This window comes from Rhinopithecus roxellana, chromosome 12, assembly GCF_007565055.1.
Source record: "Rhinopithecus roxellana isolate Shanxi Qingling chromosome 12, ASM756505v1, whole genome shotgun sequence".
In the NCBI taxonomy this organism is placed as follows: Eukaryota; Metazoa; Chordata; class Mammalia; order Primates; family Cercopithecidae; genus Rhinopithecus; species Rhinopithecus roxellana.
In genome coordinates, this window is record NC_044560.1 from 96,080,144 (window position 1) to 96,107,538 (window position 27,395).

Here is a 27,395-nt window from a genome sequence, read left to right on the forward strand (position 1 = left end):
AGGACGCTTGCGCGCGGGATTTAAACTGCGGCGGTTTACGCGGCGTTAAGACTTCCTAGGGTTAGCGGAATTGAGGTTTCTTGGCATTGCGCCTTTTCCTTGCTGACCCTCCGAATGGTCATGGACTCGTCGCTTCAGGCCCGCCTGTTTCCCGGTCTCGCCATCAAGATCCAACGCAGTAATGGTGAGGAGCGGGGTCCCTAGGTCAAGGGGACTCGTGAGCGGTGAGACGACTGAAATTACTGCCCCTCCCCAGACACACAAATGGGCTCTCACTCTCTTTCTCTCCCTCCTTCCTTTTCACACGCACTAACTCCTGGTCTCTGCACTGGCAGTCATTCTTCCCTACACAGGGGTGAGAGTCTGCGCTGGACGTGGGTCCCTTTCGCAGTCCTCCGGGAGTGGGAGGACCTTCTCCAAGGCTGGTAGACCCAGGGAAGTTGGGGCTTCTAAATTCACTTCCCTTCCAAAATTCTCCCCGCAAAATGCCCTGCTCTTATGGGGACCTCGGTCTCCTGGCCCCTCTACTCTCGAATAATATTGCACAGTTGCAGTATGTCAGGCACTGGGACTTAGGGTTAACGGGACAGACAAGATCCCTGCTCTTGAGGAGCTTGTAGTCGTTCTCTCTTTTGCTTAAGCAGCTACCGCAGTTCTGGCACGTCTAATACCCGTGTCATTAGGGAAATGGACAGATAGGACCGCCAGAAGTGAGTTAGGAAAACCCCAAGAGGGCCAGATCCTTAATGCTATGTTGAGGAAAAGTTCATCTAAGGGCTTTAGGGAATCCCCTGCTCAAACATACTTTTGTGTGTTCTCTTCTGTAGGCTTTCTTTTGAGTAGGGGTGAGTCCTTATCCCATGCAGCTCAATTTAAAAACCTGTCCCCTGCCCACCTCTCTGTGGATATTCTAAAGGTGAAGCCCAGGAGATTTGTTTCTCTTAGTTTTGTTTGCTTGGTTTTTTTTTTTTTTTTTTTTTTTTTTTTTTTTTTTTTTGAGACGGAGTCTCGCTCTGTCACCCAGGCTGGAGTGCAGTGGCCAGATCTCAGCTCACTGCAAGCTCCGCTTCCCGGGCTCACGCCATTCTCCTGCCTCAGCCTCCCGAGTAGCTGGGACTACAGGCGCCTGCCACCTCGCCCGGTTAGTTTTTTGTAGTTTTTAGTAGAGACAGGGTTTCACCGTGTTAGCCAGGATGGTCTTGATCTCCTGACCTCGTGATCCGCCCGTCTCGGCCTCCCAAAGTGCTGGGATTACAGGCTTGAGCCACCGCACCCGGCCTTGTTTGCTTGGTTTTGTTTTGTTTTTTAAAGGCAGCTGCCTGTTCCTTCAGGTTAACTCCACTTTGGGAATCTCTGTGGAATCCTAAAAGTGAAGCTCTCAGGAAATAGAGGGTAATTCTGGTTTTTTCATACTTTATAGGTTTAATTCACAGTGCCAATGTAAGGACTGTGAACTTGGAGAAATCCTGTGTTTCAGTGGAATGGGCAGAAGGAGGTGCCACAAAGGGCAAAGAGGTAGGTTCTGTGAGAATTCCTCTACCGCATTTAATGCCTTCCTGCATAAAGGATCTGTGCAGAAGTGGAATCTGTGAGAGCCTAGTTTCTGATGCTGTGCCCTTCTCACGCCTGTAATCCTAGCACTTTGGGAGGCTGAGGCGAGTGGATCATCTGAGATCAGGGGTTCAAGACTATCCTGGCCAACATGGCGAAACCTGTCTCTACTGAAAATACAAAAATTAGCCGGTCGTGGTGGTGCTAGCCTGTAATCCCAGCTACTCGGGAGGCTGAGGCAGGAGAATTGCTTGAACCCAGGAGGCGGAGGTTGCAGTGAGCCGAAACTGTGCCACTGCACTCCAGCCTGGGCGACAGTGAGAATCTGACTCAAAAAAAAAAAAGATTGGCTGGGTGCGGTGGCTCTTGCCTCTAATCCCTGCACTTTGAGAGGCCTCATTTGGAGGATTGCTTGAGCCCAGGAGTTCGAAACCAGCCTGGGAAAAATGTTGAGACCTTGTCTCTACAAAAAATAAAAAATTAGCAGGGTGTGGTTGCTCGCATCTGCGGTTCCAGCTACTCGGGAAGCTGAGGTGGGAGGATCGATTTAGCCTGGGAGGTTGAGGCTGCAGTGAACCATGATCGAGCCACTGCACTCTGACCTGGATGACAGAGTGAGACCTTTCCTCAAAAAAAAAAATTGGTCTTCTTGGCTGGGCATAGTGGCTCACATCTATAATCCCAGCACTTTGGGAGGTCAAGGCGGGCAGATTGCTTTGAGCTGAGGAGCTCAAGACCAGGCTGGGCAACATAGCAAAACTGCATTTCTACAAAAAATGCAAAAAAAATTAGCCAGGCATGTCTCAAAAAAAAAAAAAGTAAAAAAGATAAAACATGTAAAAAGCTTGCTTAGCATAGTACATATAGTAGAGATATTTAGGTGGTATATTTGAGAAATAAAGGATTGAATACTTTCCATTATCTGCCGCTAAAGAATCAAGAGGTTCCTAAAATTCCTTTCAGCCAGCTATTATCAGTCCTTTGTGATTTGTTTTTTGTTTTGGTTGTTTGTTCAGAAATATATCCCTTGTCTTACCTCAGATCAAATACTGCTTTTGGAATAAGATCCAAACTTCTTAATGGTGCATTCATGCCTTTTCAAGCTCTGAATTTTTTTTTTTGTGAGACAAAGTCTCACTCTGTCGCCAGGCTGGAGTGCAGTGGCACGATCTCCCTCAGTGAGCCGATCTTGGCTCACTACAACCTCCATCCCCCAGGTTCAAGCGATTCTCCTGCCTTAGTCTCCGAAGAAGCTGGGATTACAGGCATCTGCCACCACACCCATCTAATTTTTGTATTTTTAGTAGAGACAGGATTTCACTATGTTGACCAGGCTGGTCTCAAACTCCTGACCTCAAGTGATCTGGCCATCTTGGCCTCCTAAAGTGCTGGGATTACAGGCGTGAGCCACCGTGCCTGGCTTGAGCTCTGATTCTAATCACCCTTTTTCTTTGTACCACCCACTCTTCTTCCACATATCCTATACCCTGGCAAATGAGGTGGTTTACTGCTCTGTGACTGTGCCTAATTCCCTGCTGCCTTTACACGCTTATTCCTTTCTCCTGGGATGTTCACCCTGAATTATCAACATGAGAATCAGCTGATTGTCAGAGCAAGGCTTAAAACTGGTTTTTGCCGGGTGCAGTGGCTCACGCCTGTAATCCCAGCACTTTGGGAGGCTGAGGTGGGCGGATCACGAGGTCAGGAATTTAAGACCAACCTGGCCAATACGGTGAAACCGCATGTCTACTAAAATTCCAAAAAATTGGCTGGGCGAGGTGGCTCACGCCTGTAATCCCAGCACTTTGGGAGGCTGAGGCGGGTGGATCACGAGGTCAGGAGTTTGAGACCAGCCTGACCAACATGGTGAAACCCTGTATCTACTAAAAATAAAAAATATTAGCCGGGCCTGGTGGTGGGCGCCTGTAATCCCAGCTACTTGGGAGGCTGAGGCAGGAGAATTGCTTGAATCCAGGACGTGGAGTTGCAGTGAGCTGAGATTGGGCCACTGCACTCCAGCCTGAACAACAGAGCAAGACTCCGTCTCCAAAGAAAAAAAAAAAAATCCAAAAAATTAGCCGGGCATGGTGGTGGGCACCTGTAGTCCCAGCTACTCAGGAGGCTGAGGCAGAAGAATTGCTTGAACCCGGGAGATGGAGGTTGCAGCAAGCTGAGATCGTGCCATTGCACTCCAGCAGCCTGGGTAACAGAGTGAGATTCCATATAAAAAAGGCCGGACACGGTGACTCACGCCTGTAATCCCAGCACTTTGGGAGGCTGAGGCGGACGGATCACCTGAGGTCAGGAGCGCAAGACCAGCCTGGCCAACATGGTGAAATCCCGTCTCTACTAAGAATACAAAATTAGCTGGGCATAGTGGCGCATGCCTATAATCCCAGCTACTCGGGAGGCTAAGGCAGGAGAATCGCTTGAACCCGGGAGGTGAAGGTTGCAGTGAGCTGAGATCACGCCACTGCATTCCAGCATGGGCGCCAAGAGCAAAACTCTGTCTCAAAAAACAAAAAAACAAAAAACTGGTTTTCTTTGTTGTTTATGCTCTGTAATTTAGGGGTTGGAAATGGGGGAGGTGTGTACTAAGAGTCTGTGGCTGTCCCAGAAATGTGAATAGAAGTGTGATTACTGAAGTGCTTGCCAGCTTTTGCGTTTAGTGATTCTATCCTTTTTTTTTTTTTTTTTTTTTTTGAGGTGGAGTCTCGCTCTGTCACCCAGGCTGGAGTGTAGTGGCGCGATCTTGGCTTACTGCATGCTCTGCCTCCCAAGTTCACACCATTCTCCTGCCTCAGCCTCCCAAGTAGCTGGGACTACAGACACCCGCCACCACACCTGGCTAATTTTTTGTATTTTTAGTAGAGACGGGGTTTCACTGTGTTAGCCAGGATGGCCTCAATCTCCTGCCTGACCTCGTGATCCACCTGCCTCGGCCTCCCAAAGTGCTGGGATTACAGGCATGAGCCACCATGCCTGGCTTTTTTTTTTTTTTTTTTTGAGACAGAGTTTTGCTCTTGTTGCTCTGGAGTGCAATGGCACTATCACGGCTCACTGCAACCTCCGCCTCCCAGGTTCAAGCAATTCTTCTGCCTCAGCCTCCTGAGTAGCTGGGATTACAGGCATGCGCCACACCTGGCTATGTAATTTTAGTAGAGACGGGGTTTTTCCATGTTGGTCAGGCTGGTTTCGAACTCCCAACCTCAGGTGATCTACCCACCTCAGCCTCCCAAAGTGCTGGGATTACAGGCATGAGCCACTGTGCCCGGCCTACATATGTGGTAATTTATCTTTGACTACTTTCCCCCTGCAGGCTGCTGTCTTCGTGGTGCCTAACAAATGCTTGAATAGGCAGCTAATAACTGCAGGTTTCATATCTAGGCAGTAAAGCCCTCACCCTGGAGTACATACTTCAGCTCTGTCACATTTTAAAATACAAATAACAAGTTGGGACAAATTTGATATGTCTGAACCTGTTGTAAAGTTATCCTGGTGAAGTTGTTCCTGGAGGATTGCAGGACTCTGATGATGTAAACTTAGAATTGTGACCTCATTGCAGGCATCAACAGGAAATAGGTAAGGCATGGGCAGGAAGCCATAACTGGGGAAGAAGTTTCTGGGCCCAGAAGAAAATGTAGGTAGTCTTAGGGTTAGGTAGCAGCTGTCGGGAACTTGCCCCTGCCCATAAGATCCTAAAGGGCCTCCATTGGACTCTCACCAGACAGTTAGAACTTGTTTCCTCCTCCGTGTCAGCCAGCAAGAGGTGCTTAGGGGGCTGTGCCCAGCAGGACCTCACTGCCCAGCAAAACAGCAGGGGAGCCAAGTGGCCTAGATCTGCTGTGGAGTACCCACCAGTTTGCCTGCCTGTCTGCCCTCCTCTTCCCCTCATTCTCATCACTGACGTCTACCATTGGCTTGGAAATCAGAAACCCATATCCATCTAGATGGTAAACCATTATTAAGGAGTAACTATTTGTTTTATAGCTATTCATACTTAGTGGAACTTAAAGCTGGTAAAGTTTGAATTTAGGGGTAGCCCTGTCTATAGACTTTTTTTTTTTTTTTTAATGTTTTTGTGTTTTTTTGAGACAGAGTCTCACTCTGTCGCCCAGGCTGGAGGGCAGGGGCATAATCTCAACTTAATGCAACCTCCACCTCCTGGATTCCAGCGATTCTCCCACCTCAGCCTGGGGGGACCAGGCACAGTGTCTCACACCTGTAATCCCAGCACTTTAGGAGGCCAAGGTGGGGAGATTACCTGAGGCCAGGAGGTTGAGACCATCCTGGCCAACATGGTGAAACCCGGTCTCTACTAAAACTACAAAAATTATCTGGGCTTGGTGGCACACGCCTATAGTCCCAGCTACTTGGGAGGCTGAGGCAGGAGAATTGCTCGGACCCAGGAGGCGGAGGTTGCACCGAACCGAGATCACGCCACTGCCCTCCAGCCTGGGTGACAGAGCGAGACTCTGTCTCAGAAAAAAAGAAAAGAAAAAAGAAATGTATTTGGATTGAACAATGTTGTTTCATTGAAACTTTTACTTGCTCCTTGCAGATTGATTTTGATGATGTGGCTGCAATAAACCCAGAACTCTTACAGCTTCTTCCCTTACATCCAAAGGACAATCTGCCCCTGCAGGAAAATGTAACAATCCAGGTAGGTGCCTGTCATCTGGCTGCAGCCAGTACCCCAGAGGATTCACTTTGCTTATTGGCTCTTTGCTGATTGACTGTCTGGCATTTTAGCATAGTACATGGGCCCAGGATAGGCCCTTGAGAATTGATAAGAGCCATATATTGTGACAATTTGATTTGTTTTTCAGAAACAAAAACGGAGATCCGTCAACTCCAAAATTCCTGCTCCAAAAGAAAGTAAGTGGATTTCTACTAGCTTACTGTCATGGAATTTGTGTCAGGAATTATGTTTCTAGGACTCAAGGGTTGTGGAAGCTCCTCTTTTGCAGATGGTTTCTATGTGGGCTGAGTCCTGCCTAGGTTCCAAGCTTCTTTCTCTATGAGGAAGAATCCAACCTACAGCTATCAGGCCAACCTTTAAGAGACCTGGTGCATTTAGGAAATTTGCTGCCTGGCCTGGAAACCTTTTCTGTATAATCCAGAGCCTGATGCTAAGGAGAGTGGGAATCAGCCATTGGTAGGCCTGTTTTCTTCCCTCAGGGCTCAGCCTCCTCAGGGGAACAGTATGCCCTGGAAAGAGGCTTTGCAAAAGGGAGACACTAGGTCTGTGGGTTGTTTAGAAGTACAGTTGGTGGCACTATAGAGAGGGATGGCTGGGGCTGGAGAGAATAACAGCATTGCCTCATGGTCTAGGAAGTTGGGCTCTCTCTGCAGAAGTAGTCTCTGAAAACCTACTTTGACAACATGATAGACTGTGACTCTAGGGGGTAAGCTTCCCAAAAGATCCAGCTTAAAGCCAACTGTACCTTGAAGGCTGGTGACCTGCACAGCTCTCCAGGTCTAGGGGTCATCATTGCCCTGAAATATCCAGCTACCTCAGGGACTCCCAGAATACGTGGCTGGAGCTTCAGGTTCTGGGGGCCCTGAGTGGAGGATGGTGCCATTGCAAGCTTGGGCCTAACTGTTGTGGTGCTGGCCCTTTCTTGCTGGGTGTACCATAAGGGCATGCAGGAGAGTTGGGACTCGCAGCAGTCCCATTCCGTGTTCATGTCCTCAAAGGATATTGCCACAACTTTTTGTTTTTTGTTTTTCAAAGGCAGGGTCTCACTTGGTTGTCCATGCTGGAATACCATGATATGATCGTAGCTCACTGTAGTCTTGAACTCCTGGGCTCAGGCAATCCTCCCACCTCAGCCTCCCATGTAGCTGGGACTACAGGTGTGCCTCATCACACCTGGCTAATTTTTTTTTGTTTTTTTGTAGAGACAAGGTCTCACTATATTGCCTGGGCTGGTCTCAAACTCCTGGCCTCAAGTGATCCTCCTGCTTCAGCCTCCCAAAGTGCCAGTATTGCAGGCGTGAGCCACCATGCCCAGCCAATAGCTTTTTTTTTTTTTTTTTAGGATGGGGTCTCACTTTGTTACCTAAGCTGGTCTTGAACTCCTAGCTTCAAGCAATCCTCCTGCCTCAGCCTCCCAAAGTGCTGGGACTACAGGCACACACCACCATGCCCAGCTACACAGCTCATTTCAATAGAAATTTAAAAAAAGTCTTTAAGGCCCTGAGTAGTGGCTCATGCCTGTAATCCCAGCACTTTGGGGGGCCAAGGTGGGCAGATCACCTGAGGTCAGGTGTTTCAGACGAGCCTGGTCAACATGGTGAAACCCTGTCTTTATTAAAAATACAAAAAACTGTCCAGGCGCGGTGTGGCTCACGCCTGTAATTCCAGCACTTTAGGAGGCCTAGGCGGGTGGATCACCTGAGGTCAGGAGTTTGAGACCAGCCTGGCCAACATGGTGAAACCCCTGTCTCTACTAAAAATACAAAAATTAGCCAGGCGTGGTGGCAGGCACCTGTAATCCCAGCTACTCAGGAAGCTGAGGCAAGAGAATCGTTTGAGCCTGGGGGTGGAGGTTGCAGTGAGTGGAGATCGTGCTACTATACTCCAGCCTGGGCGACAGAGCGAGACTCGGTCTTAAAAAAAAAAAAAAAAAATTACAGATCATTTGGGGCTAGATGTAATGGCTCACATCTGTAAGCCCAGTGCTTTGGGAGGTTGAGGCAGGAAGATGGCTTGAACCTAGGAGTTTGAGACCAGCCTGGGCAACATAGCAAGACCCAATCTTATTATGAAAATAAAAAATAAAATAAAATCATTAGGGAAACAGGAAGATTGTAAAAATTCAAGATATGGATTATATACAGCCATCAGCTTGAACTTAAAATACTCAGAAACTCGATAGAAGTTGGTTTTGGCAGAGGTTGCAGCGAGCCAAGATTGCACCACTGCACTCCAGCCTGGCTGACAGTGTGAGACTCTGACTCAAGAAAAAGCTGGGCTGGGCATGGTGGTTCACGCCTGTAATCCCAGCACTTTGGGAGGCTGAGGCGGGTGGATCACAAGGTCAAGAGATCAAGACCATCCTGGCCAACATGGTGAAACCCCGTCTCTACTAAAAAAAAAAAATACAAAAATTAGCTGGGTGTGGTGGCACATGCCTGTAGTCCCAGCTACTCGGGAGGCTGAGGCAGGGGAATTGCTTGAACCCGGGAGGCGGAGGTTGCAGTGAGCCGAGATTGTACTACTGCACTCCAGCCTGGGCAACAAGAGCGAAACTCCTCAAAAAAAAAAAAGTAATAATAATACTTTTTCTCAAGGACTTAGATTAGGTCTCTCTCTCTCCAAAAATGTTTTCAAGATAGCTATAGGTCCCTGTACTTACTCAAGACAGATGCTCTTTGTGGGAGATATCCCTGCCCTCAGGAGCTCCTGGATTTGCACAATGTGGACAAAGGGTTTTGGGGGTACTGGTACTTAGTCTAATTTTTCCTTTCTAAGGAATATGGGAAGTTGGTGAGCCCTTTCCTGGTGGCTGGGACCTATTTCACCTTGTACAAAAACTTGGAGGTTTGCCCCTGACCACCCTCCAAATCATGCAGCACTGACTGGCTACTGCTCTCGGTTCTCCAGGTCTTCGAACTCGCTCCACTCGCATGTCCACTGTCTCAGAGCTTCGTGTCACTGCTCAGGAGAATGACATGGAGGTGGAGCTGCCTGCAGCTGCAAACCCCCGCAAGCAGTTTTCAGTTCCTCGTGAGTAACGAAAGTGCCCCGCACCTGCCATGGTTGAGGCCCTGAAGCACATTGCTTGGTCCCTGTGCTAGAATATCCTGAGATTCATCCATTCCCCCAGCTTCAGAACTGGTCTGCTCCTGCCCTACCAACACGGCTTTCTTATTTGGAAATCATCTCTTTTTTAAAAAACTTAATTGAAACATTACACACACATACACACAGACACGTACACATAGCATTGAGTATATAGTTCTGTGAATTTTCGTAAACTGAACACATTTATGTATCTAACATGATCAGATCATTACCAGTACTTCAAAGCACCTGAGTTCAAGCCTTGTTTCTCACATGCGGGCATGTTTTCCTGTGGCCATGGAATCAGTCTTTCACAAGAGGTGAAAGACTGGGCAGAAGCCCTCTGACATAGTTGAGGAGTCTAAGGTCTAAGTACACATAGCATTGAGTTCAGTGAATTTTCATAAACAGAACTGACTCGTAACTAACATGATCAGAGCATTACCAGAACTTCAAAAGTCCCTGTTGGGCACATTTCCAGCTCCTAATCCCCTCAAGGGTACCCATAATCCTGACTTCTAATAGCATTAATTAGCTTTTTTCTTTCTGTATTTTTTTATTTATTTATTGAGACGGAGTCTCACTCTGTCATCCAGGCTGGAGTGCAATGGCATGATCTTGGCTTACCGCAACTTCCACCTCCTAGGTTCAACCAATTCTCCCACCTCAGCCTCTTGAGTAGCTGGGATTACAGGCATGTGCCACTATGCCCGGCTAAGTTTTGTATGTCTAGTAGAGATGGGGTATTGCCATGTTGGCCAGGCTGGTCTCGAACTCCTGGCCTCAAGTGATCCGCCCACCTTGGCCTCCTAAAGTGCTGCTATTACAGGCGTGAGCCACTGTGCTCAGCCCTCTTTTTGTACTTGGTTTTTCTTTTGAGATGGAGTTTTGCTCTTGTTGCCCAGGCTGGAGTGCAATGACTCAATCTTGGCTCACCTCAATCTCGGCCTCCCGGGTTCCAGCGATTCTCCTGCCTCAGCCTCCCAAGTAGCTGGGATAACAGGCATGTGCCACCATGCCCGGCTAATTTTGTCTTTTTAGTAGAGACAGGATTTCTCCATGTTGGTCAGGCTGGTCTCAAACTCTCGACCTCATGTGATCCGCCTGCCTTGGCCTCCCAAAGTTCTGGGATTATAGGTGTGAGCTACTGCACCTGGCCCTCTTTTTATACTTTTTTTTTTTTTTTGAGACAGAGTCTTGCTCCATCACCCAGGCTGGAATGCTGTGGCTTGATGTCGGCTCACTGCAACCTCCGCCTCCCAGGTTCAAGCAATTCCCCTGCCTCAGCCTCCCGAGTAGCTGGGACTACAGGCGTGTGCCACCACACCCAGCTAATTTTTGTATTTTTAATAGAGACGGGGTTTCATCATATTGGCCAGGCTGATCTCAAACTCCTGACTTCGTGATCTGCCCGCCTCAGCCTTGCAAAGTGCTGGGATTACAGGCGTAAGCCACTGCACCCGGCCCTTTTTTGTACTTTATATAAATTGAATTTTTTTTTTTTTTTTGAGACGGAGTCTCGCTCTGTCACCCAGGCTAGAGTGCAGTGGCGCAATCTCAGCTTACTATGAGCTCCGCCTCCCGGGTTCATGCCATTCTCCTCCCTCAGCCTCCCGAGTAGCTGGGACTACAGGCACCCACCACCATGCCCGGCTAATTTTTCTGTATTTTTTTAGTAGAGACAGGGTTTCACAGTGTTAGCCAGGATGGTCTCGATCTCCTGACCTCATTATCCACCCGCCTCGGCCTCCCAGCTGGGATTACAGGCGTAAGCCACCGCACCCGGCCTATATGAATTAAATTAAAAATTTTTTTTTTTATTTTTTATTTGAGACGGAGTCTCTGTTGCCCAGGCTGGAATGCAGTGGCATGATCTCGGCTCACTGTAAGCTCTGCCTCCCGGGTTTGCACAATTTTAAAATTTTTTAAAGTGAGTCAGATGAGGTGTGGAAAATTAGTAAATATAAATAAAATTTTTTTTTTTTTTTTTTTTTTTTTTTTTTTTTTTTTTGAGACGGAGTCTTGCTCTGCCGCCCAGGCTGGAGTGCTGTGGCCAGCTCTCAGCTCACTGCAAGCTCCGCCTCCCGGGTTCACGCCATTCTCCTGTCTCAGCCTCCCGAGTAGCTGGGACTACAGGCGCCCGCCTCGTCGCCCGGCTAGTTTTTTTGTATTTTTTAGTAGAGACGGGGTTTCAGCGTATTAGCCAGGATGGTCTCGATCTCCTGACCTCGTGATCCGCCCGTCTCGGCCTCCCAAAGTGCTGGGATTACAGGCTTGAGCCACCGCGCCCGGCCCTAATAAAAATTTTTAATATAAATTGTTTGTCAGTCTTTAATAGATTATATAAAGTAGATGCAAATTTTGTAAGACACACAACCATTACACTTTACATGTATCAAATTCAGCTCTAATAGGATGAAAGTAAATGAATGGGTCATGACCAAGTATGGGAAGTAATGAGGTGTTGTGGATTGGACCTTTCTGTATTGAATCAATCTGGTTAGTTGTTTCCCCAGTTCCCCGTCACCCTAGCTTTTCAGTCTTTGCTCCTGTTAACCACCTGGGTTCCTGAGGCTTGGGAGAAGTCAGAAAGGCCTGGCTTTTCTCCCTAAGACCAGACCTGGCCTGGCCTGAGAACCCATGCTTGAGTGAAGTCTAAAGAGTTCATGTCCTCAGAGGCTTTTCCCTTCATATCAAAGCCCATACTGAACTGTTCACATACCCTTTAAGGTATTTTGACCCCAGGAGCCAGCCCTTGCAGAAAACGTGGTCAGGGTGAGAGTGTGGGCTGAGGTGAAGGGAAAAGTACAAGCTCTGCACATACTGTAAGAGCCTTGCTGGCTGGGCGCGGTGGCTCAAGCCTGTAATCCCAGCACTTTGGGAGGCCGAGACGGGCGGATCACGAGGTCAGGAGATTGAGACCATCCTGGCTAACATGGTGAAACCTCGTCTCTACTAAAAATACAAAAAATTAGCTGGGCGAGGTGGCGGGCGCCTGTAGTCCCAGCTACTCGGGAGGCTGAGGCAGGAGAATGGCGTGAACCCGGGAGGCAGAGCTTGCAGTGAGCTGAGATCCGGCCACTGCACTCCAGCCCGGGTGACAGAGCAAGACTCCGTCTCAAAAAAAAAAAGAGCCTTGCTGAGCACGCAGGTCACTCTCCCAGCCCATAAGCAGGGCCATGGGCTCAGGTGAGATGCCTGTGGTATACCTGCCTGCTTCTCCAGTGACTCTTGTTCCCCTACAGCTGCCCACCCTAGGCCTTCCTGCCCCGCAGTGGCTGAAATACCATTGAGGATGGTCAGCGAGGAGGTGGAAGAGCAAGTCCATTCCATCCGAGGCAGCTCTTCTGCAAACCCTGTGAACTCAGGTAGACACACTGAGCTGTCTGCTGTTCTGTTTCTAGTGAGGCACAGATAGTTAACATTCCATCCTAAACCTGGCTTACCTTGGCACCTGAGTTCAAGCCCTGTTTGTCACATGGGGGCATGTTTTCCTTTGGCCATGGAATCAGTCTTTCATTATCAAGACAAAACAAGAACTGTCCCACCTCTGTGGTTGTTGAGAAAGTAGCCAAGATGCTTAGGGAAAGCTTGGGTTAGAACTGGAGTACAGTTATCACTATTTGACTTCACACTGGCCAGGCCACTACTTTGTGGACTTGTCCATCCCAAGAGTCACATCTATTACTTCTTTTTGCATATAGTAATTTAAGAGTAAGGATCTAGAGAAGGCCTCTCCCTGGGAAAGGCCCAGTACTCAATAAATAGCCAGAAAAGAGTAGGCTGGCTTAGACTGGTAACAGAGTGGGCTTCCTTTTTTTTTTTTTAATGTTTTTGTAGTTCGGAGGAAATCATGTATTGTGAAGGAAGTGGAAAAAATGAAGAACAAGCGAGAAGAGAAGAAGGCCCAGAACTCTGAAATGAGAATGAAACGAGCTCAGGTACCTTTCTTGGGAGGCTAGGGCAAGGGTTTTTGGACAGGTGTCCTTAACCGAAACCCTACACGCAGTCGAGATACAGTTGGGCCCGCAGTCGAGATACAGTTGGGCCCCAGCATTTCTGAGGCTCCAGTTCTTGAGGCCCCAATTCTGTTTTTTTTTTTTTTGAGACAGAGTCTTGCTCTGTTGCCCAGGCTGGAGTGCAGTGGTGTGATCTCGGCTCACTGCAACCTCCGCCTCTGAGTTCAAGTGATTCTTGTGCCTCAGCCTCCCAAGTAGCTGGGATTACAGGCGTGTGCCAGCTACTTTTTTGTATTTTTAGTAGAGACAGAGTTTCGCTATTTTGCCCAGGCTGGTCTGGAATTCTTGGCCTTCCAGAGTGCTGGGATTGTAGGCATAAGCCATTGCACCTGGCCTCTGAGGCTCCAATTCTGATATCCTGGAAATTTAACTGGTTTATCAGGATTCAGAGAACAAGTAATTCAGAAATGTTTCTGAAGGTCTTCAGATGAGGAATATTTCATGCAGATTGTCTAGTAAGCAAGCCCATCACATGCTCACATGGCAGGATGGCCAGAGGGGCTGGAGGGCATAATTGGTCTGCTTTCTCCCACCCTCCCCCGAGTTGTACGTATTTGGAGGGTAGGGACTGCAGTACAGTCCCCTTACTTGGGTTCATTGCTTCTAGGTAGCCCAGTCTGCTGCTGTGCCTCCTAAAATGTGGAACTGGCCCTAGTCCCAGTTTCTAGCATGCTTTGGTGTATGCTTAGGCCCCTCTGCCAGTCTCTTCCCCAGTGCTTCGTACCTGGCTTCTCAACCTACAGCCAGGGCGGGGACTTTGACAACTGTGAAGGGTGGTGAGCAAAGAGCTATTGCTGCTGCCGCATAGGGATCTGAGAGCACTTATATCTTAACAGTCTGCCCTTTTTCACTCTCGTCTCAAACCAGGAGTATGACAGTAGTTTTCCAAACGGGGAATTTGCCCGAATGATTAAAGAATTTCAGGCTACTTTGGAATGTCATCCACTTACTATGACTGATCCTGTAAGTACATCTAAAGAACTTCTCTTTCTTGAATAAGTGTACAATTGAGGGATAGAAAACTTCTCTTTACAGGAATGAGGGCATGCAGGAATCTTTACTCACTTTGAGCGTTTTTTTTTTTTTTTTTTTTTTTTTGCGATGGGGTCTCACTCTCACGCAGGCTGGAGTGCAGTGGTGTGATCTTGAATACTGCAACCTCCAGGGCTTGAGTGATCCTCCCTACCTCAGCCTCCCAGGTAGCTGGGACCACAGATGCATTCCACCGCACCCTGCTGATTTTTTGTATTTTTGGCAGACAAGGGTTTCACTACGTTGCCCGGGCCAATCTCGAACCTCTGGGTTCAAGCGATCTGCCCGCCTCGACTTCCCAAAGTGCTGGGATTACAGGTGTAAGCCTGGAAGAGGCTATTTTATTTTTTGAGACGGAGTCTCACTCTGTCGCCCAGGGTGGAGTACAATGGCATGATCTTGGCTCACTGCAGCCTCCGCCTCCTGGGTTCAAGCAATTCTCCTGCCTCAGCCTCCCCATTAGCTGGGATTACAGGCATGTGCCACCAAGTCCAGCTAATTTTTGTATTTTTAGTAGAGATGGGGTTTTACCATGTTGATCAGGCTGGTTTCGAACTCCTGACCTCATGATCTGCCCACCTTGGCCTCCCAAAGTTCTGGAATTACAGGCGTGAGCCAATGTGTCCAGCCGAGGTTATTTTTTAATATCCTTTGGTGGGCTGAAGCTAATGAGGCCCGCATGGGAGGGGTCTGATCTTTATAAACTGGGTTCCACTCCCACTACCATAGGTTGGCTAGATTCCTGCATTAGTAAGAATCATGAAAGTAGTGCTGAAACTCCTGTAGACAGCAGAGTGAGAAAAATGGGAACAAAATCCAGTGCTCTCATCTTGTGCTCTGGAGTATCTAATGGAGGATGCAGGGGTCCTAGTGTTAGACCTTGTCCTCTGACTGGGCCAGACATGGGATTGGAAGGGGTGGAAGTTCTGGACAAACTTGCTTTTGAAATTGCTCTGACCCTTTGCTGTTGGTTGCCTCCTCTCATCCACTTGCAGATCGAAGAGCACAGAATATGTGTCTGTGTTAGGAAACGCCCACTGAATAAGCAAGGTAAGTCCTGTTCAGTCAGGAAGAGGCTTCAGACTGACTAAGGGGCCTTCTGTTTCCAGGGAGCACCCCCTGAAATACTCTCCTTCTGCAGAATTGGCCAAGAAAGAAATTGATGTGATTTCCATTCCTAGTAAGTGTCTCCTCTTGGTACATGAACCCAAGTTGAAAGTGGACTTAACAAAGTATCTGGAGAACCAAGCATTCTGCTTTGACTTTGCATTTGATGAAACAGCTTCGAATGAAGTTGTCTACAGGTTAGTCCCTTGCATCCATTTTTCCCTCCTTGTGCCCTTCCATACCCTTTTTGTTGTGGGACATGGTGGTCATACTACTCACAGACATGCTAAATTCTGAGGCTCTTCCTTGCCTCTGTGTTTTCTTTGGGTCATACCCTTTGGCAGCTTAGTGGCCCATCCTTGAGTGGATCCTGAATAATGAGGTATTACCCGTTATGCGCTGAGGCAGGGCTGGGCAGGCTCCAGGGGTTCTTCCTGTGCCTTATGCAGCCATCCCATTGTCCATTGGGATCTGCTCTGCTGCTTTTTTTTTTTTTTTTTTTTGAGACAGAATTTCACTCTTGTTGCCCAGACTGGAATGCAGGGGCACAATCTTGGCTCACTGCAACCTCCGCCTCCCAGGTTCCAGCAATTCTCCTGCCTCAGCCTCCTGAGTAGCTGGGATTACAGGTGCCCACCATCACACCTGGCTAATTTTGTGTTTTTAGTAAAGACAGGGTTTCCCCCTGTTGGTCAGGCTGGTCTCGAACTCCTGACCTCAGGTGATCTGTTCGCCTTGGCCTCCCAAAGTGCTGGGATTACAGGCGTGAGCCACTGCGCCTGGCCCCGGATCTGCTCTTTCTAATACAGCACCCAGTACCCTCATAGGGATATTTATTTTATTTTTATTTATTTATTTTTTGAGACGGGGTCTCAGTCAGTTTGTCACCCAGGCTGGAGTGCAGTGGCGAGATCTCAGCTCACTGCAACCCCCGCCTCCTGGGTTTAAGCAATTCTCCTGCCCCAGCCTCCCAAGTAGTTGGAAGCACCACCATACCTGGCTAATTTTTTGTATTTTTAGTACAGACAGTTTCACCATGTTGGTCAGGCTGGTCTCAAACTCCTGAGCTCAGGTGATCCACACACTTCAGCCTCCCAAAGTTCTGGGATTACAGGCGTGAGCCACCATGCCCAGCCAGTAGTGTCTCTTCTGCTGGAATTTGGATGCTGAGCTTAGGCTTTCATCCTTTGTCTCCAGGGTCAGAGGAAAGGTTGGATGACTTAGAGTATGGGCCATTAGCTTGCTCCTGGGTAGTCAGCCCAGGGATCCCCCAACCCCCATCCCACTGCCAGTTTGCTAGGAGTATTTAGATTTGTAAGTGGGGTTGGGGTCAGGTGGGACCACTGAGGCAGGAGAGCAGTGCTATGCTTCGAAGGAGGAATCGACCCTGAGAACTCTGCAGTGGAAGGGTGGCAGGACGTGTTCCAAGGAGCACATTTTGGGAACAGATACAAATACTCTACCCCTCTTCTAGGTTCACAGCAAGGCCACTGGTACAGACAATCTTTGAAGGTGGAAAAGCAACTTGTTTTGCATATGGCCAGACAGGAAGTGGCAAGACACATGTGAGTATTGAGGCCTGGCAGGGAAAGAGCGTTTCCATTGTGCATCCCTGGCTCCCTATAAAAGGAGACCATGAGTTTCTTAAGAAAGGCCCCGGCCAGGCGCGGTGGCTCAAGCCTGTAATCCCAGCACTTTGAGAGGCCGAGACGGGCGGATCACGAGGTCAGGAGATCGAGACCATCCTGGCTAACACGGTGAAACCCTGTATCTACTTAAAAAATACAAAAAACTAGCCGGGCGAGGTGGCGGGTGCCTGTAGTCCCAGCTACTTGGGAGGCTGAGGCAGGAGAATGGCATAAACCCGGGAGGCGGAGCTTGCAGTGAGCTGAGATCCGGCCACTGCACTCCAGCCTGGGTGACACAGTGACACTGACTCCATCTCAAAAAAAAAAAGGCCCCTTGTTACAGATGCCCCATCACCAGATAGCCTTGCCATGTCAGACACAGGGAGGGGCTTTAGGTCCAGCCTTCTGGCTTTGTTGTGGCCCACTGTGGTGATGGGCCAGTAGTGCTCTGCCCTAGGCCAACGGCCCTTTTCCATGGTCGTCTACCCCTTCCCTTTGCAGACTATGGGTGGAGACCTCTCTGGGAAAGCCCAGAATGCATCCAAAGGGATTTACGCCATGGCCTGTAAGTACTGTGTACTGCTGCTTCAGGGTTGGGCACCAAAAGGCATGTTGTTTGCTTAGCAAGGTTCTCTCCCTCAGCCCGGGACGTCTTCCTCCTGAAGAATCAACCCTGCTACCGGAAACTGGGCTTGGAAGTCTATGTGACATTCTTCGAGATCTACAATGGGAAGGTAGCTGGTGGGAAGCCCCTTGTTTACACTGTTGGGACCCAGCACATTTTAAAACCTTGAAGTTGGCTAGAAGTTGAAGCCAAAAACCTATTAGCTGTCAAGCCACTGATGGGCCACTCTGCCCTGGCATGCACATGTAGGGGGTTTCATCTGATGGTGAGATGGCACCTAAGTTCAACAAATACGGCAAGAATACTCCTCAGGGCCCCCTCTCAGGTGCCAGGTTTGCCTGTGTGTGTCCTGACCTCCCTCAGCCTATTTCCTTCATCCCTTCTTCCCTGATTGTGCACATTCAGTCTCATATTCATTCTTTCCCTTCCCGCACCCCCAAATATCTCTTTCCACCCCTCTCTGTATGCACTGTGTGCTTCTACAGAGTTGCTTTCCCTAGAGTGGGATCTAGATAATAAAAATAGCTAATATTTATCATTAATAAGATATTAGGGACTGGGCGTGGTGACTCACGCCTATAATCCCAGCACTTTGGGAGGCCGTGGCAGGCAAGTCACCTGAGGTCAGGAGTTTGAGACCAGCCTGGCTAACATGGTGAAACCCCATCTCTACTAAAAACACATAACAAATTAGCTGGGCATGGTTGTGGGCACCTGTAATCCCAGCTACTCAGGAAGCTGAGGCAGGAGAATCGCTTGAACCCAGGAGGCAGAGCTTGCGCCATTGCACTCCAGCCTGGGCGACAAGAGCTAAACTCCATCTCAAAATAATAATAACAAGATATTAGGAGCTATGTGCTATTCTAAGCGCTATCTGTCTCGGCTTTACAGATGAGATGCAAGGCTAGAGTGGTTATTAACTTGCCCAGGCTCACACAGCTAGTAAGGTACCAGAGTCACAGCAAACTGAGGCAGTTTGGCTCAGATCCCAAGTATATTGCCCTCTGCTAGGCTGACATCCATCATCTCATGTTCTCTGCCTTTCCTGCTGCTGGCTCTTGTCTGAGCTGGCCAGGCTCTGTAGGAGGGAGCAGTCGGGTAGGGTGCCTGGTGCCCAGTGGCCTTAGCCTCATTCCCCCTGCCTGGCACAGCTGTTTGACCTGCTCAACAAGAAGGCCAAGCTGCGTGTGCTGGAGGATGGCAAGCAACAGGTGCAAGTGGTGGGGCTGCAGGAGCACCTGGTTAACTCTGCTGATGACGTCATTAAGATGCTCGACATGGGCAGCGCCTGCAGGTCAGAGTCCTGGTGCGGGGGAAGGAGCGACCTTCTCATGTCTGGTTCATGAGTAAAGTCTAACTGAGCACATTTCTGTTTACACAGAGTGCTGCTTTGCCCAGTTTGGTAAGGGCTGCGAAGGCCTCTGCTTTATAGGGTCTCTATAAGACATACGACCCCAGGGCCAGAGGCTAATCAGAACCAAGTCAGGTCAAGTACAGTGGCTCACACCTATAATCTCAGCAGTTTGGGAAAATGAAGCAAGAGGATCACTTCAGACCAGGAGTTCGAGGTTGCAGTGAGCTATGATCGCACCACTGCACTCCAGTCTGCATGGCACAGCGAGACTCTCAAAAAAATAAAAAAAACAAGTCAAAGTGTTACCCCAAAGTCATGCTTCCTGGCTTCTCTGAGTTCCTCCTTGCTCTTCCCTCCCTTTGTGGTGGAAGTCAGGAGCTCTGGGTCTGTTCTGGGCTGGAAGTAATGGGTTCATACCCCCTCTGCACAGAAGTAGGGGAGCACTTTCCACTAGGGCTGTGGGTATTGGTACAGTGGAGCGCTAGGCAGCTATGGAGGCCCAGGGAGGGGGCTGCCCTCTACAGGGTCCTCAAGCTGTGGCAGGTGGTTCATGACAGCTTCCCCCTTCCCTGTGGGCCCTTTGTAGCAGAGGCAATTTATCCTTCCCCATGTCCTTCTAGGGCTCCAGGTCTGGCAAAGGACTGGATTCCCTAGTCCAGAATCCAGTACTAATTTGGCTGCCAGGAAAATGTATTAGGTCCAGAGCTGGAGGGAGAATTGCTACCCAGGGAGGGCAAGAGGGAAGCCTGGGACAGGAAGACACAGGATTTCTTCGCCTCCTAACCTGTGTCCTTCCCTTCCTAGAGAACGTCTGTGGACTTGGGTGCCATGGGGGCTGGTGACCACAGAATCTCATAACCCTTTCTTTACCACAGAACCTCTGGGCAGACATTTGCCAACTCCAATTCCTCCCGCTCCCACGCCTGCTTCCAGATTCTTCTTCGAGCTAAAGGGAGAATGCATGGCAAGTTCTCTTTGGTAGATCTGGCAGGGAATGAGCGAGGTGCAGACACTTCCAGTGCTGACCGGCAGACCCGCATGGAGGGTGCAGAAATCAACAAGAGTCTCTTAGCCCTGAAGGTAGTGGGGCAGCTAGAGCTGGTTGGCTGGAAGAGCTGCTGGGAAGGGATGGGGAGGGGTCAGTGCAAGGAAAGAAGGGACCTCAGTTGTTCCTGCTGCCCCCACAGGAGTGCATCAGGGCCCTGGGACAGAACAAGGCTCACACCCCGTTCCGTGAGAGCAAGCTGACACAGGTGCTGAGGGACTCCTTCATTGGGGAGAACTCTAGGACTTGCATGGTGAGTAGGGTCACTTTGAAGGTGATGGTGCAAGAGGAGACAGAGTTGCCTTCCACAGAGACACTTAGTCCTGTCCCTGGGCGGGAAGCTCAGCACTGCCGGCTGCCTGCGTTTCCAGGCTCTACTGTGACTGAGCTTCCAGATCCTGCTTTAATGCACCAGCCTCCTCGTGGCCTAACCAACTGGGGAGGAAGGGATCTATTCCCTTTAAGATGTGTAGATGCAGCTCTTGCTTTGGGAGAGGTCATTCCTCCATTACCAGATGAAAAAGGGGTTCCAGAATTCAGAAGATGGGCCTTTGGGTCAGCAGGAGAGGGAAGTCCTTGTTTCTTCCATGAACCCTCAGGTTCATTGGCTCCCAGCCTAGAAAATAGAAATAGCCTGGATCATAAAGCTGTGTTCTTGAATGACTTCCTCTTCCCTGTTTTATCCCCAAGCCCTTGTATGTGAGATCTGCCATCCTTCCCCTCAAGAGAATATTCTCCCCTACCCTTTGGGTGGGGGCCTTTTCATAAGGAAGGTGGGATTTTCTGACTAAGCTCTAAACCCTGTACCTCAGACATTATCCCTTGGCCTAAGGAAACTGAAGTTTCCAGTAGAAGCCACAGAGCTTTAAGATAGGACCTTGGGCCGGGCGCGGTGGCTCACGCCTGTAATCCCAGCACTTTGGGAGGCCAAGGTGGGCGGATCACAAGGTCAGGAGATTGAGACCATCCTGGCTAATGTGGTGAAACCCCGTCTCTACTAAAAAATACAAAAATTAGCCGGGTGTGGTAGCAGGCACCTGTAGTCCCAGCTACTCAGGAGGCTGAGGCAGAAGAATGGCATGAACTCGGAAGGCAGAGCTTGCAGCGAGTCAAGATCGCACCACTGCACTCTGGTCTGGGCAACAGAGTGAGACTCCGTCTCAAAAAAAAAAAAAAAAAGAAAGAAAAGATAGGACCTTGGTAGCAAGACTGTCTCAGTAAAGGAATAATGAAGCGAAAGATAATTAGATGTGTCTTTGAAAGTAGGAAACCAAAGTCTGAGGCATCTTAATTTGCAATGCCCATGGGGCAAGTGGCCTAGCACAGCACAATGCTAAATGAGCCCTCCCATCAATACCATGTGGGTCTCTGAAGCTTGAAGAAACTCTCCGAGTGGAGGCCCCTCGGGGGCAGGCTATCTAGCATCCTCACTGTGCCTCTCAGCCTTTAATCACCCATCCCTCTTTTGCAGATTGCCACGATCTCACCGGGCATAAGCTCCTGTGAATATACTTTAAACACACTGAGATATGCAGACAGGTACTAGTACCTACAGCTAGGTGGGATGGGGAACAGGACTGGGCAAGGGAAGGGCAGTGATGAGAGGGGAGGAGGCTCTGGAGCCTTGGGGCCTACTGTATACTCCTCTGTGACTCCTGAACCTGAGACTTGGGAGTTCAGCCATGAAGCTAGGTCTGTCCCAGTCCTCTCTGGGCCCTGCTGGGGAGTCAGCAGGGTGAGGGGCTTTTCCAGTCCAGCTTTAGTTTACTCTCTCCTGGCTGAAGGCAAGGTTGCCATTCCATTCCCTTGGAGCCTCAAGCCTTGAAGCCTGGGTGGTACCGCACTCCTGTGGTGAGTACCAAGGAGGCTGCTGTGGGATCTGAGATCTCCTTCTTTCCTCAGGGTCAAGGAGCTGAGCCCCCACAGTGGGCCCAGTGGAGAGCAGTTGATTCAAATGGAAACAGAAGAGATGGAGGCCTGCTCTAAAGGGGCGCTGATTCCAGGCAATGTAAGGACCAGGATGGGGCCAAGCAAGACAGAAGTGTGGCCTGCTGAGGTGGCAACTGATCACACAATTGTCTTTCTTTTTGGCCCTCTCAGTTATCCAAGGAAGAGGAGGAACTGTCTTCCCAGATGTCCAGCTTTAACGAAGCCATGACTCAGATCAGGGAGCTGGAGGAGAGGGCTGTGGAAGAGCTCAAGGAGATCATTCAGGTAGGCAGCTGGCCCTGGCCAGAGAACTGGATGCAGCACAGCTCTCAGTGTGTTCCGTACCATTCCCAGAACATGACCTAGGTCTTGTTCCCACAGGTGTTCTCATTGGGGTAGCAAGAAGCAGCCCTCTACACCAGCACTCTTTAATGCTTTGCCTATTAACCCAGCTGTTCTTCTAATTATCACAACTCCTTCTGCAGGTTGGCACACGTAGGCTTTTTGACATCACACTAATCAGAGCCAGTCTCTCCTGCATGCTCCTGATAGAGGATTTGAAGGGTGATCCATATGCAGGGATTTTCTCTTGTTTTTTTTTTTTGGTGAATGTTGCAACTCTTGTGCTGGATCCAAGGGCCAAAAAACATGAAGTATAAGTAATAGGCCCTAAGGGTGTGACTTGAGATCAATCCTGTCTCTTCCATTAACAAGCTGATTTCCTTGTGAAAGTCATTTAGGCTCACTGGGCCTCAGTTTTTGCATCTCTGAAATCGTCAAGGTAGGATGGTTGTATTTGAGGGTTCAGTAATAGGCTTATAAAGCATCAGCACAGTACCCAGTGTGTGGCCAGGGTTTAGTAAGTGGTAGGTGTCCCTGCTACTGTAATCCCTACTGTGGAAGAGGAAGTGACTGGGAGGCAGGAATTTACATCCTAATGGTGGGGCACTCAGAGGATTGCAGAGCAGAAAGGAAGAACTAGGGGCAGGTGTAACTGAGGAGGGACTGTGAAGAGTAAGTGCTCAGGCCTGTCCTCCCCTTCCTGGAGTGCTCAGGGGTACTGAGTTTTGTAAGCACATGGCACTTTCAGGATGAATGAGAGGCTCACTGTGGTCAAAGCAAAGGGAATGAACAGGTGATGGAGGGTAATTAAGGCTGTGGACAGGTCAGCAGGCATCTGATGCTAAAGAGCCTTCTAGATGTTCACAGGCCTGGACTGCATCATGAGGACAGTGGAAGCCTTTGGAGGGTGTTTGCGCAGAGTGGTGACATGGGCATGTCAGAGCTTTAGATATATCATATGGTCACCATGTGGAGCCTGGTTTGGGAGCTTGGGAAAAGCAAAAGTAGAGGCAGTTAGGAGATTGTTGGAAAGGGTTCAAGAAAAACTAGTGCCAGCCAGGCACGGTGGCTCATGCTTGTAATCCCAACACCTTGGGAGGCCGAGGCAGGTGGATCATGAGGTCAGGAGTTCGAGACCAGCCCGGCCAACATGGTGAAACCCCGTGTCTACTAAAAATACAAAAAACTAGCTAAGTATAGTGGTGGGTGCCTGTAATCCCAGCTACTTGGGAGGCTGAGGCAGGAGAATTACTTGAACCCAGGAGGTGGAGGTTGCAGTGAGCCGAGATTGCACCACTGCACTCTAGCCTGGTTGACAGAGCAAGACTCCATCTCGGGAAAAAAAAAAAAAAGAGAAACTAGTGCCTAGACCAAGCTGTGTCCGTGTTTGTGGGATTGGAATGAGGGCATGAGATTCACGAACCATTTAGATATACAAGCATCAAAATCTTAAAAGGTACCCCCCAAAATATGTACTCTCTATATATATGTTTTTGTTTTTGAGAGAATCTCACTCTGTCACCCAGACTGGAGTTTAGTGGTGCAATCTTGGCTCACTGCAGCCTCCGCCTCCTGGGTTCAAGCGATTCTCCTGCCTCAGCCTCCTGAGTACCTGGGATTACAGGTGCTTGCCACCATGCCCGTCTAATTTTTCGTTTTTTTTTGTTTTTTTTTTTTTTTTTGAGACGGAGTCTTGCTCTGTCACCCAGGCCGGAGTACAGTGGCCGGATCTCAGCTCACTGCAAGCTCCGCCTCTCGGGTTCACGCCATTCTCCTGCCTCAGCCTCCCGAGTAGCTGGGACTACAGGCGCCCGCCACCACGCCCAGCTAATTTTTTGTATTTTTTAGTAGAGACAGGGTTTCACCGTGTTAGCCAGGATGGTCTCAATCTCCTGACCTCGTGATCCACCCGTCTCGGCCTCCCAAAGTGCTGGGATTACAGGCTTGAGGCACTGTGTCCAGCCATTTTTTGTATTTTTAGTAGAGATGGGGTTTTATCATGTTGGCCAGGCTGGTCTTGAACTCCTGACTTCAAGTGATCTGCCTGCTTCAGCCTCCCAAAGTGCTGGGATTACAAGTGTGAGCCACCATGCTCAGCCTATTATCTGGTTGTTTTATGTTTGCTTGTTTTGGGGTTGGGGGTGGAATGCAATGGCATGATCATGGCTCACCGCAACCTCCGCCTCCCAGGTTCAAACAATTCTCCTGCCTCAGCCTCCCAAGTAACTGGGATTACAGGCATGCACCACTACGCCCTGCTAATTTTATATTTTTAGTAGAGACAGGGTTTCTCCATGTTGGTCGGGCTGGTCTCGAACTCCCAACCTCAGGTGATCCACCCACCTTGACCTCCCAAAGTGCTGGGATTACAGGCGTGAGCCACCGCGCCCGGCCGTATATTTATTATTTAAAAAGAATCAGGTGATCAGGCAGGTGATCACCTGAGGTCAAGTGTTCGAGACCAGCCTGGCCAACATGGTGAAACCCCATCTCTACTAAAAATACAAAAATTAGCCAGGTGTAGTGGCAGGTGCCTGTAATCCCAGCTACTTGGGAGGCTGAGGCAGAAGAATCACTTGAGCCCAGGAGGTGAAGGTTGTAGTGAGCTGAGATAGTGCCACTGCACTCCGGCCTGGGCGACAGAGCAAGATTGTCTCAAAAATAAAATAAAATAATCATTTGGCCAGGTGCAGTGGGTCATGCCTGTAATCTCAACACTTTGGGAGGTCAAGGAAGGAAGATCACTTGAGCCCAGGAGTTCGAGACCAGCCTGGGCAACATGGCCCCATCTCTACAAAAAATAAAAATAAATAAATATCCCAAAGGTGGTGTGAGCAGCAAAAATTGTAATAAAAAGAACCATTTAGGGAGCAGAATTGGGGAGGATTTGGTGACAAGTAGGGTGAAAGAATAAAGTCACTCGGACTGGGCATGGTGGCTTACGCCTGTAATCCCAGCACTTTGGGAGGCCAAGGCGGGTGGATCACAAGGTCAGGAGATCAAGACCATCCTGGCCAACATGGTGAAACCCCATCTCTACTAAAATAAAATTAGCTGGGCGTGGTGGCACGCACCTGTAGTCCCAGCTACTTGGGAGGCTGAGGCAGGGGAATCGCTTGAACCCGGGAGGCGGAGGTTGCAATGAGCCGAGATCGCGCCACTCCACTCCAGCCTGGCAACAGAGCAAGCCTCTGTCTCAAAGAAAAAAAAAAATTAGCTGGGTGTGGTGGCGTGCACCTGTAGTCCCAGCTACTTGGGAGGCTGAGATAGGAGCGCTTAAACTTGGGAGGTGGAGGTTGCAGTAAGCCAGGATTGCACGCCACTTCACTCCAGCCTAGGTGACAAAGTGAGACTCCATCTCAAAAAATAAAATAAAATCACTCAAATTTGTAGCTTGGGCATCAGGACCAATGATGTTATTCGTTTGATATAAGAGATGGGGATAAGCTTGGGGTAGGAGGCCGGGAATGTTTCCTCAGGCCTGTAATCCCAGCACTTTGGGAGGCTGAGGCTGGTGGATCACCTGAGGTCGGGAGTTCGAGACCAGCCTGGCCAACATGGAGAAACCCCGTCTCTACTAAAAATACAGAATTAGCTGGGCGTGGTGGCACATGCCTGTAATCCCAGCTACTTGGGAGGCTGACGCAGGAGAATCCCTTAAATTCAGGGAGTGGAGGTTGTGGTGATCTGAGATCGCGCCATTGCACTCTAGTCTGGGCAACAGGAGCGAAACTCCATCTCAAAGAAAAAAAGAAAGAAAGAAAAAAACAAGCTTGGGGTAGGAAGAGGGTGAATTCAAGCTAAAGATTTCCTTGGGAAGAGGGTGCACAGGCAGGGTATGGGTCATGGACCAGAGGTAAGGCATCTTGCTCAGGTGTCTGCATTGCAGTTGTTAGGACCCAGCAATGATTTGCTAAATGGTTATTGAACTGACAAGGTCCTCCCTGTGTTGTAGCAAGGACCAGACTGGCTTGAGCTCTCTGAGATGACTGAGCAGCCGGACTATGACCTAGAGACCTTTGTGAACAAAGCGGAATTTGCTCTGGCCCAGCAAGCCAAGCATTTCTCAGCCCTGCAAGGTGGGTGTGGCTGGATGGGGTGCAGGTGGACGATGGTGGCCTCTGCTGGCTTTTGGGCAGCTGCAAGTGATAGCAGCTCTGCCTGGAGTGAATGGGGGCTCCTCAGACTCTCACTAACCCCATATTTACCACTACCCCTTTCTTCCAGATGTCATCAAGGCCTTGCGCCTGGCCATGCAGCTGGAAGAGCAGGCTAGCAGACAAATAAGCAGCAAGAAACGGCCCCAGTGATGACTGCAAATAAAGATCTGTTTGCTTTGACACCCAGCCTCTTCCCTGGCCCTCCCCAGAGAATTTTGGGCACCTGGTGGGTCTAGGCAGGGTCTGAGCTGGGACAGGTTCTGGTAAACGCCACGTATGGGGGCATCTGGGCCCAAGGCAGCTGGGGAGGGGTCAGAGTGACATGGAACACTCCTTTTCTTTTCCTCAGTTGTCGCCCTCGTGGGAGGAAGGAGCTCTTAGTTACTCTTTTGTGTTGCCCTTCTTTCCATCAAGGGGAATGTTCTCAGCATAGAGCTTTCTCCACAGCATCCTGCCTGTGTGGACTGGCTGCTAATGGAGAGCTCCCTGGGGTTGTCCTGGCTCTGGGGAGAGAGAAGGAGCCTTTAGTCCAGCTATCTGCTGGCTCTAAACCTTCTACACCTTTGGTCCGAGCACTGAATGTCTTGTACTTCAAAAAAATGTTTGAGATGACTTTCTACCTTACTGTCTTCCTGGAGATCCAAGAGGATCCCTACTGTTTTCCGTTTTATGTGTTTATACATTGTATGTAACAATAAAGAGAAAAAAATAAATTAGCTGTTTAAGTGTGTGGAAAGGGCCTGGGATGTGTCTGGGCCTTCTGGGACTAAGGACATGACTGTACCTTTGGCCTCTGGGTAGTACTAATTCT

At 49.3% G+C, this 27,395-nt stretch overlaps 1 protein-coding gene across 3 annotated transcripts; it reads left to right on the forward strand.

Moving 5' to 3' along the window:
- On the forward strand, positions 1–27,320 carry KIF2C (kinesin family member 2C). Of its 3 annotated transcripts, XM_010371930.2 has the most exons (21): positions 1–184; positions 1,421–1,515; positions 6,113–6,214; positions 6,381–6,429; positions 9,164–9,286; positions 12,589–12,711; positions 13,184–13,284; positions 14,230–14,325; positions 15,390–15,444; positions 15,536–15,698; positions 16,976–17,066; positions 17,631–17,694; positions 17,772–17,863; positions 18,906–19,048; positions 19,984–20,188; positions 20,296–20,406; positions 21,625–21,692; positions 22,056–22,161; positions 22,254–22,367; positions 26,380–26,503; positions 26,652–27,320. In XM_010371930.2, exons 1-21 carry the CDS (start codon positions 115–117, stop codon positions 26,732–26,734), a joined length of 2,178 nt encoding a protein of 725 aa, XP_010370232.1. In that variant the 5' UTR covers positions 1–114; the 3' UTR covers positions 26,735–27,320. The 3 variants fall into 3 exon arrangements, with proteins under 3 accessions (XP_010370232.1, XP_010370233.1, XP_030798030.1); XM_010371931.2 differs by lacking the exon at positions 12,589–12,711 and having other exon boundaries at positions 26,652–27,303; XM_030942170.1 differs by lacking the exon at positions 1,421–1,515 and having other exon boundaries at positions 48–184; positions 26,652–27,303.
- The last annotated feature ends 75 nt before the right edge of the window (positions 27,321–27,395 follow it).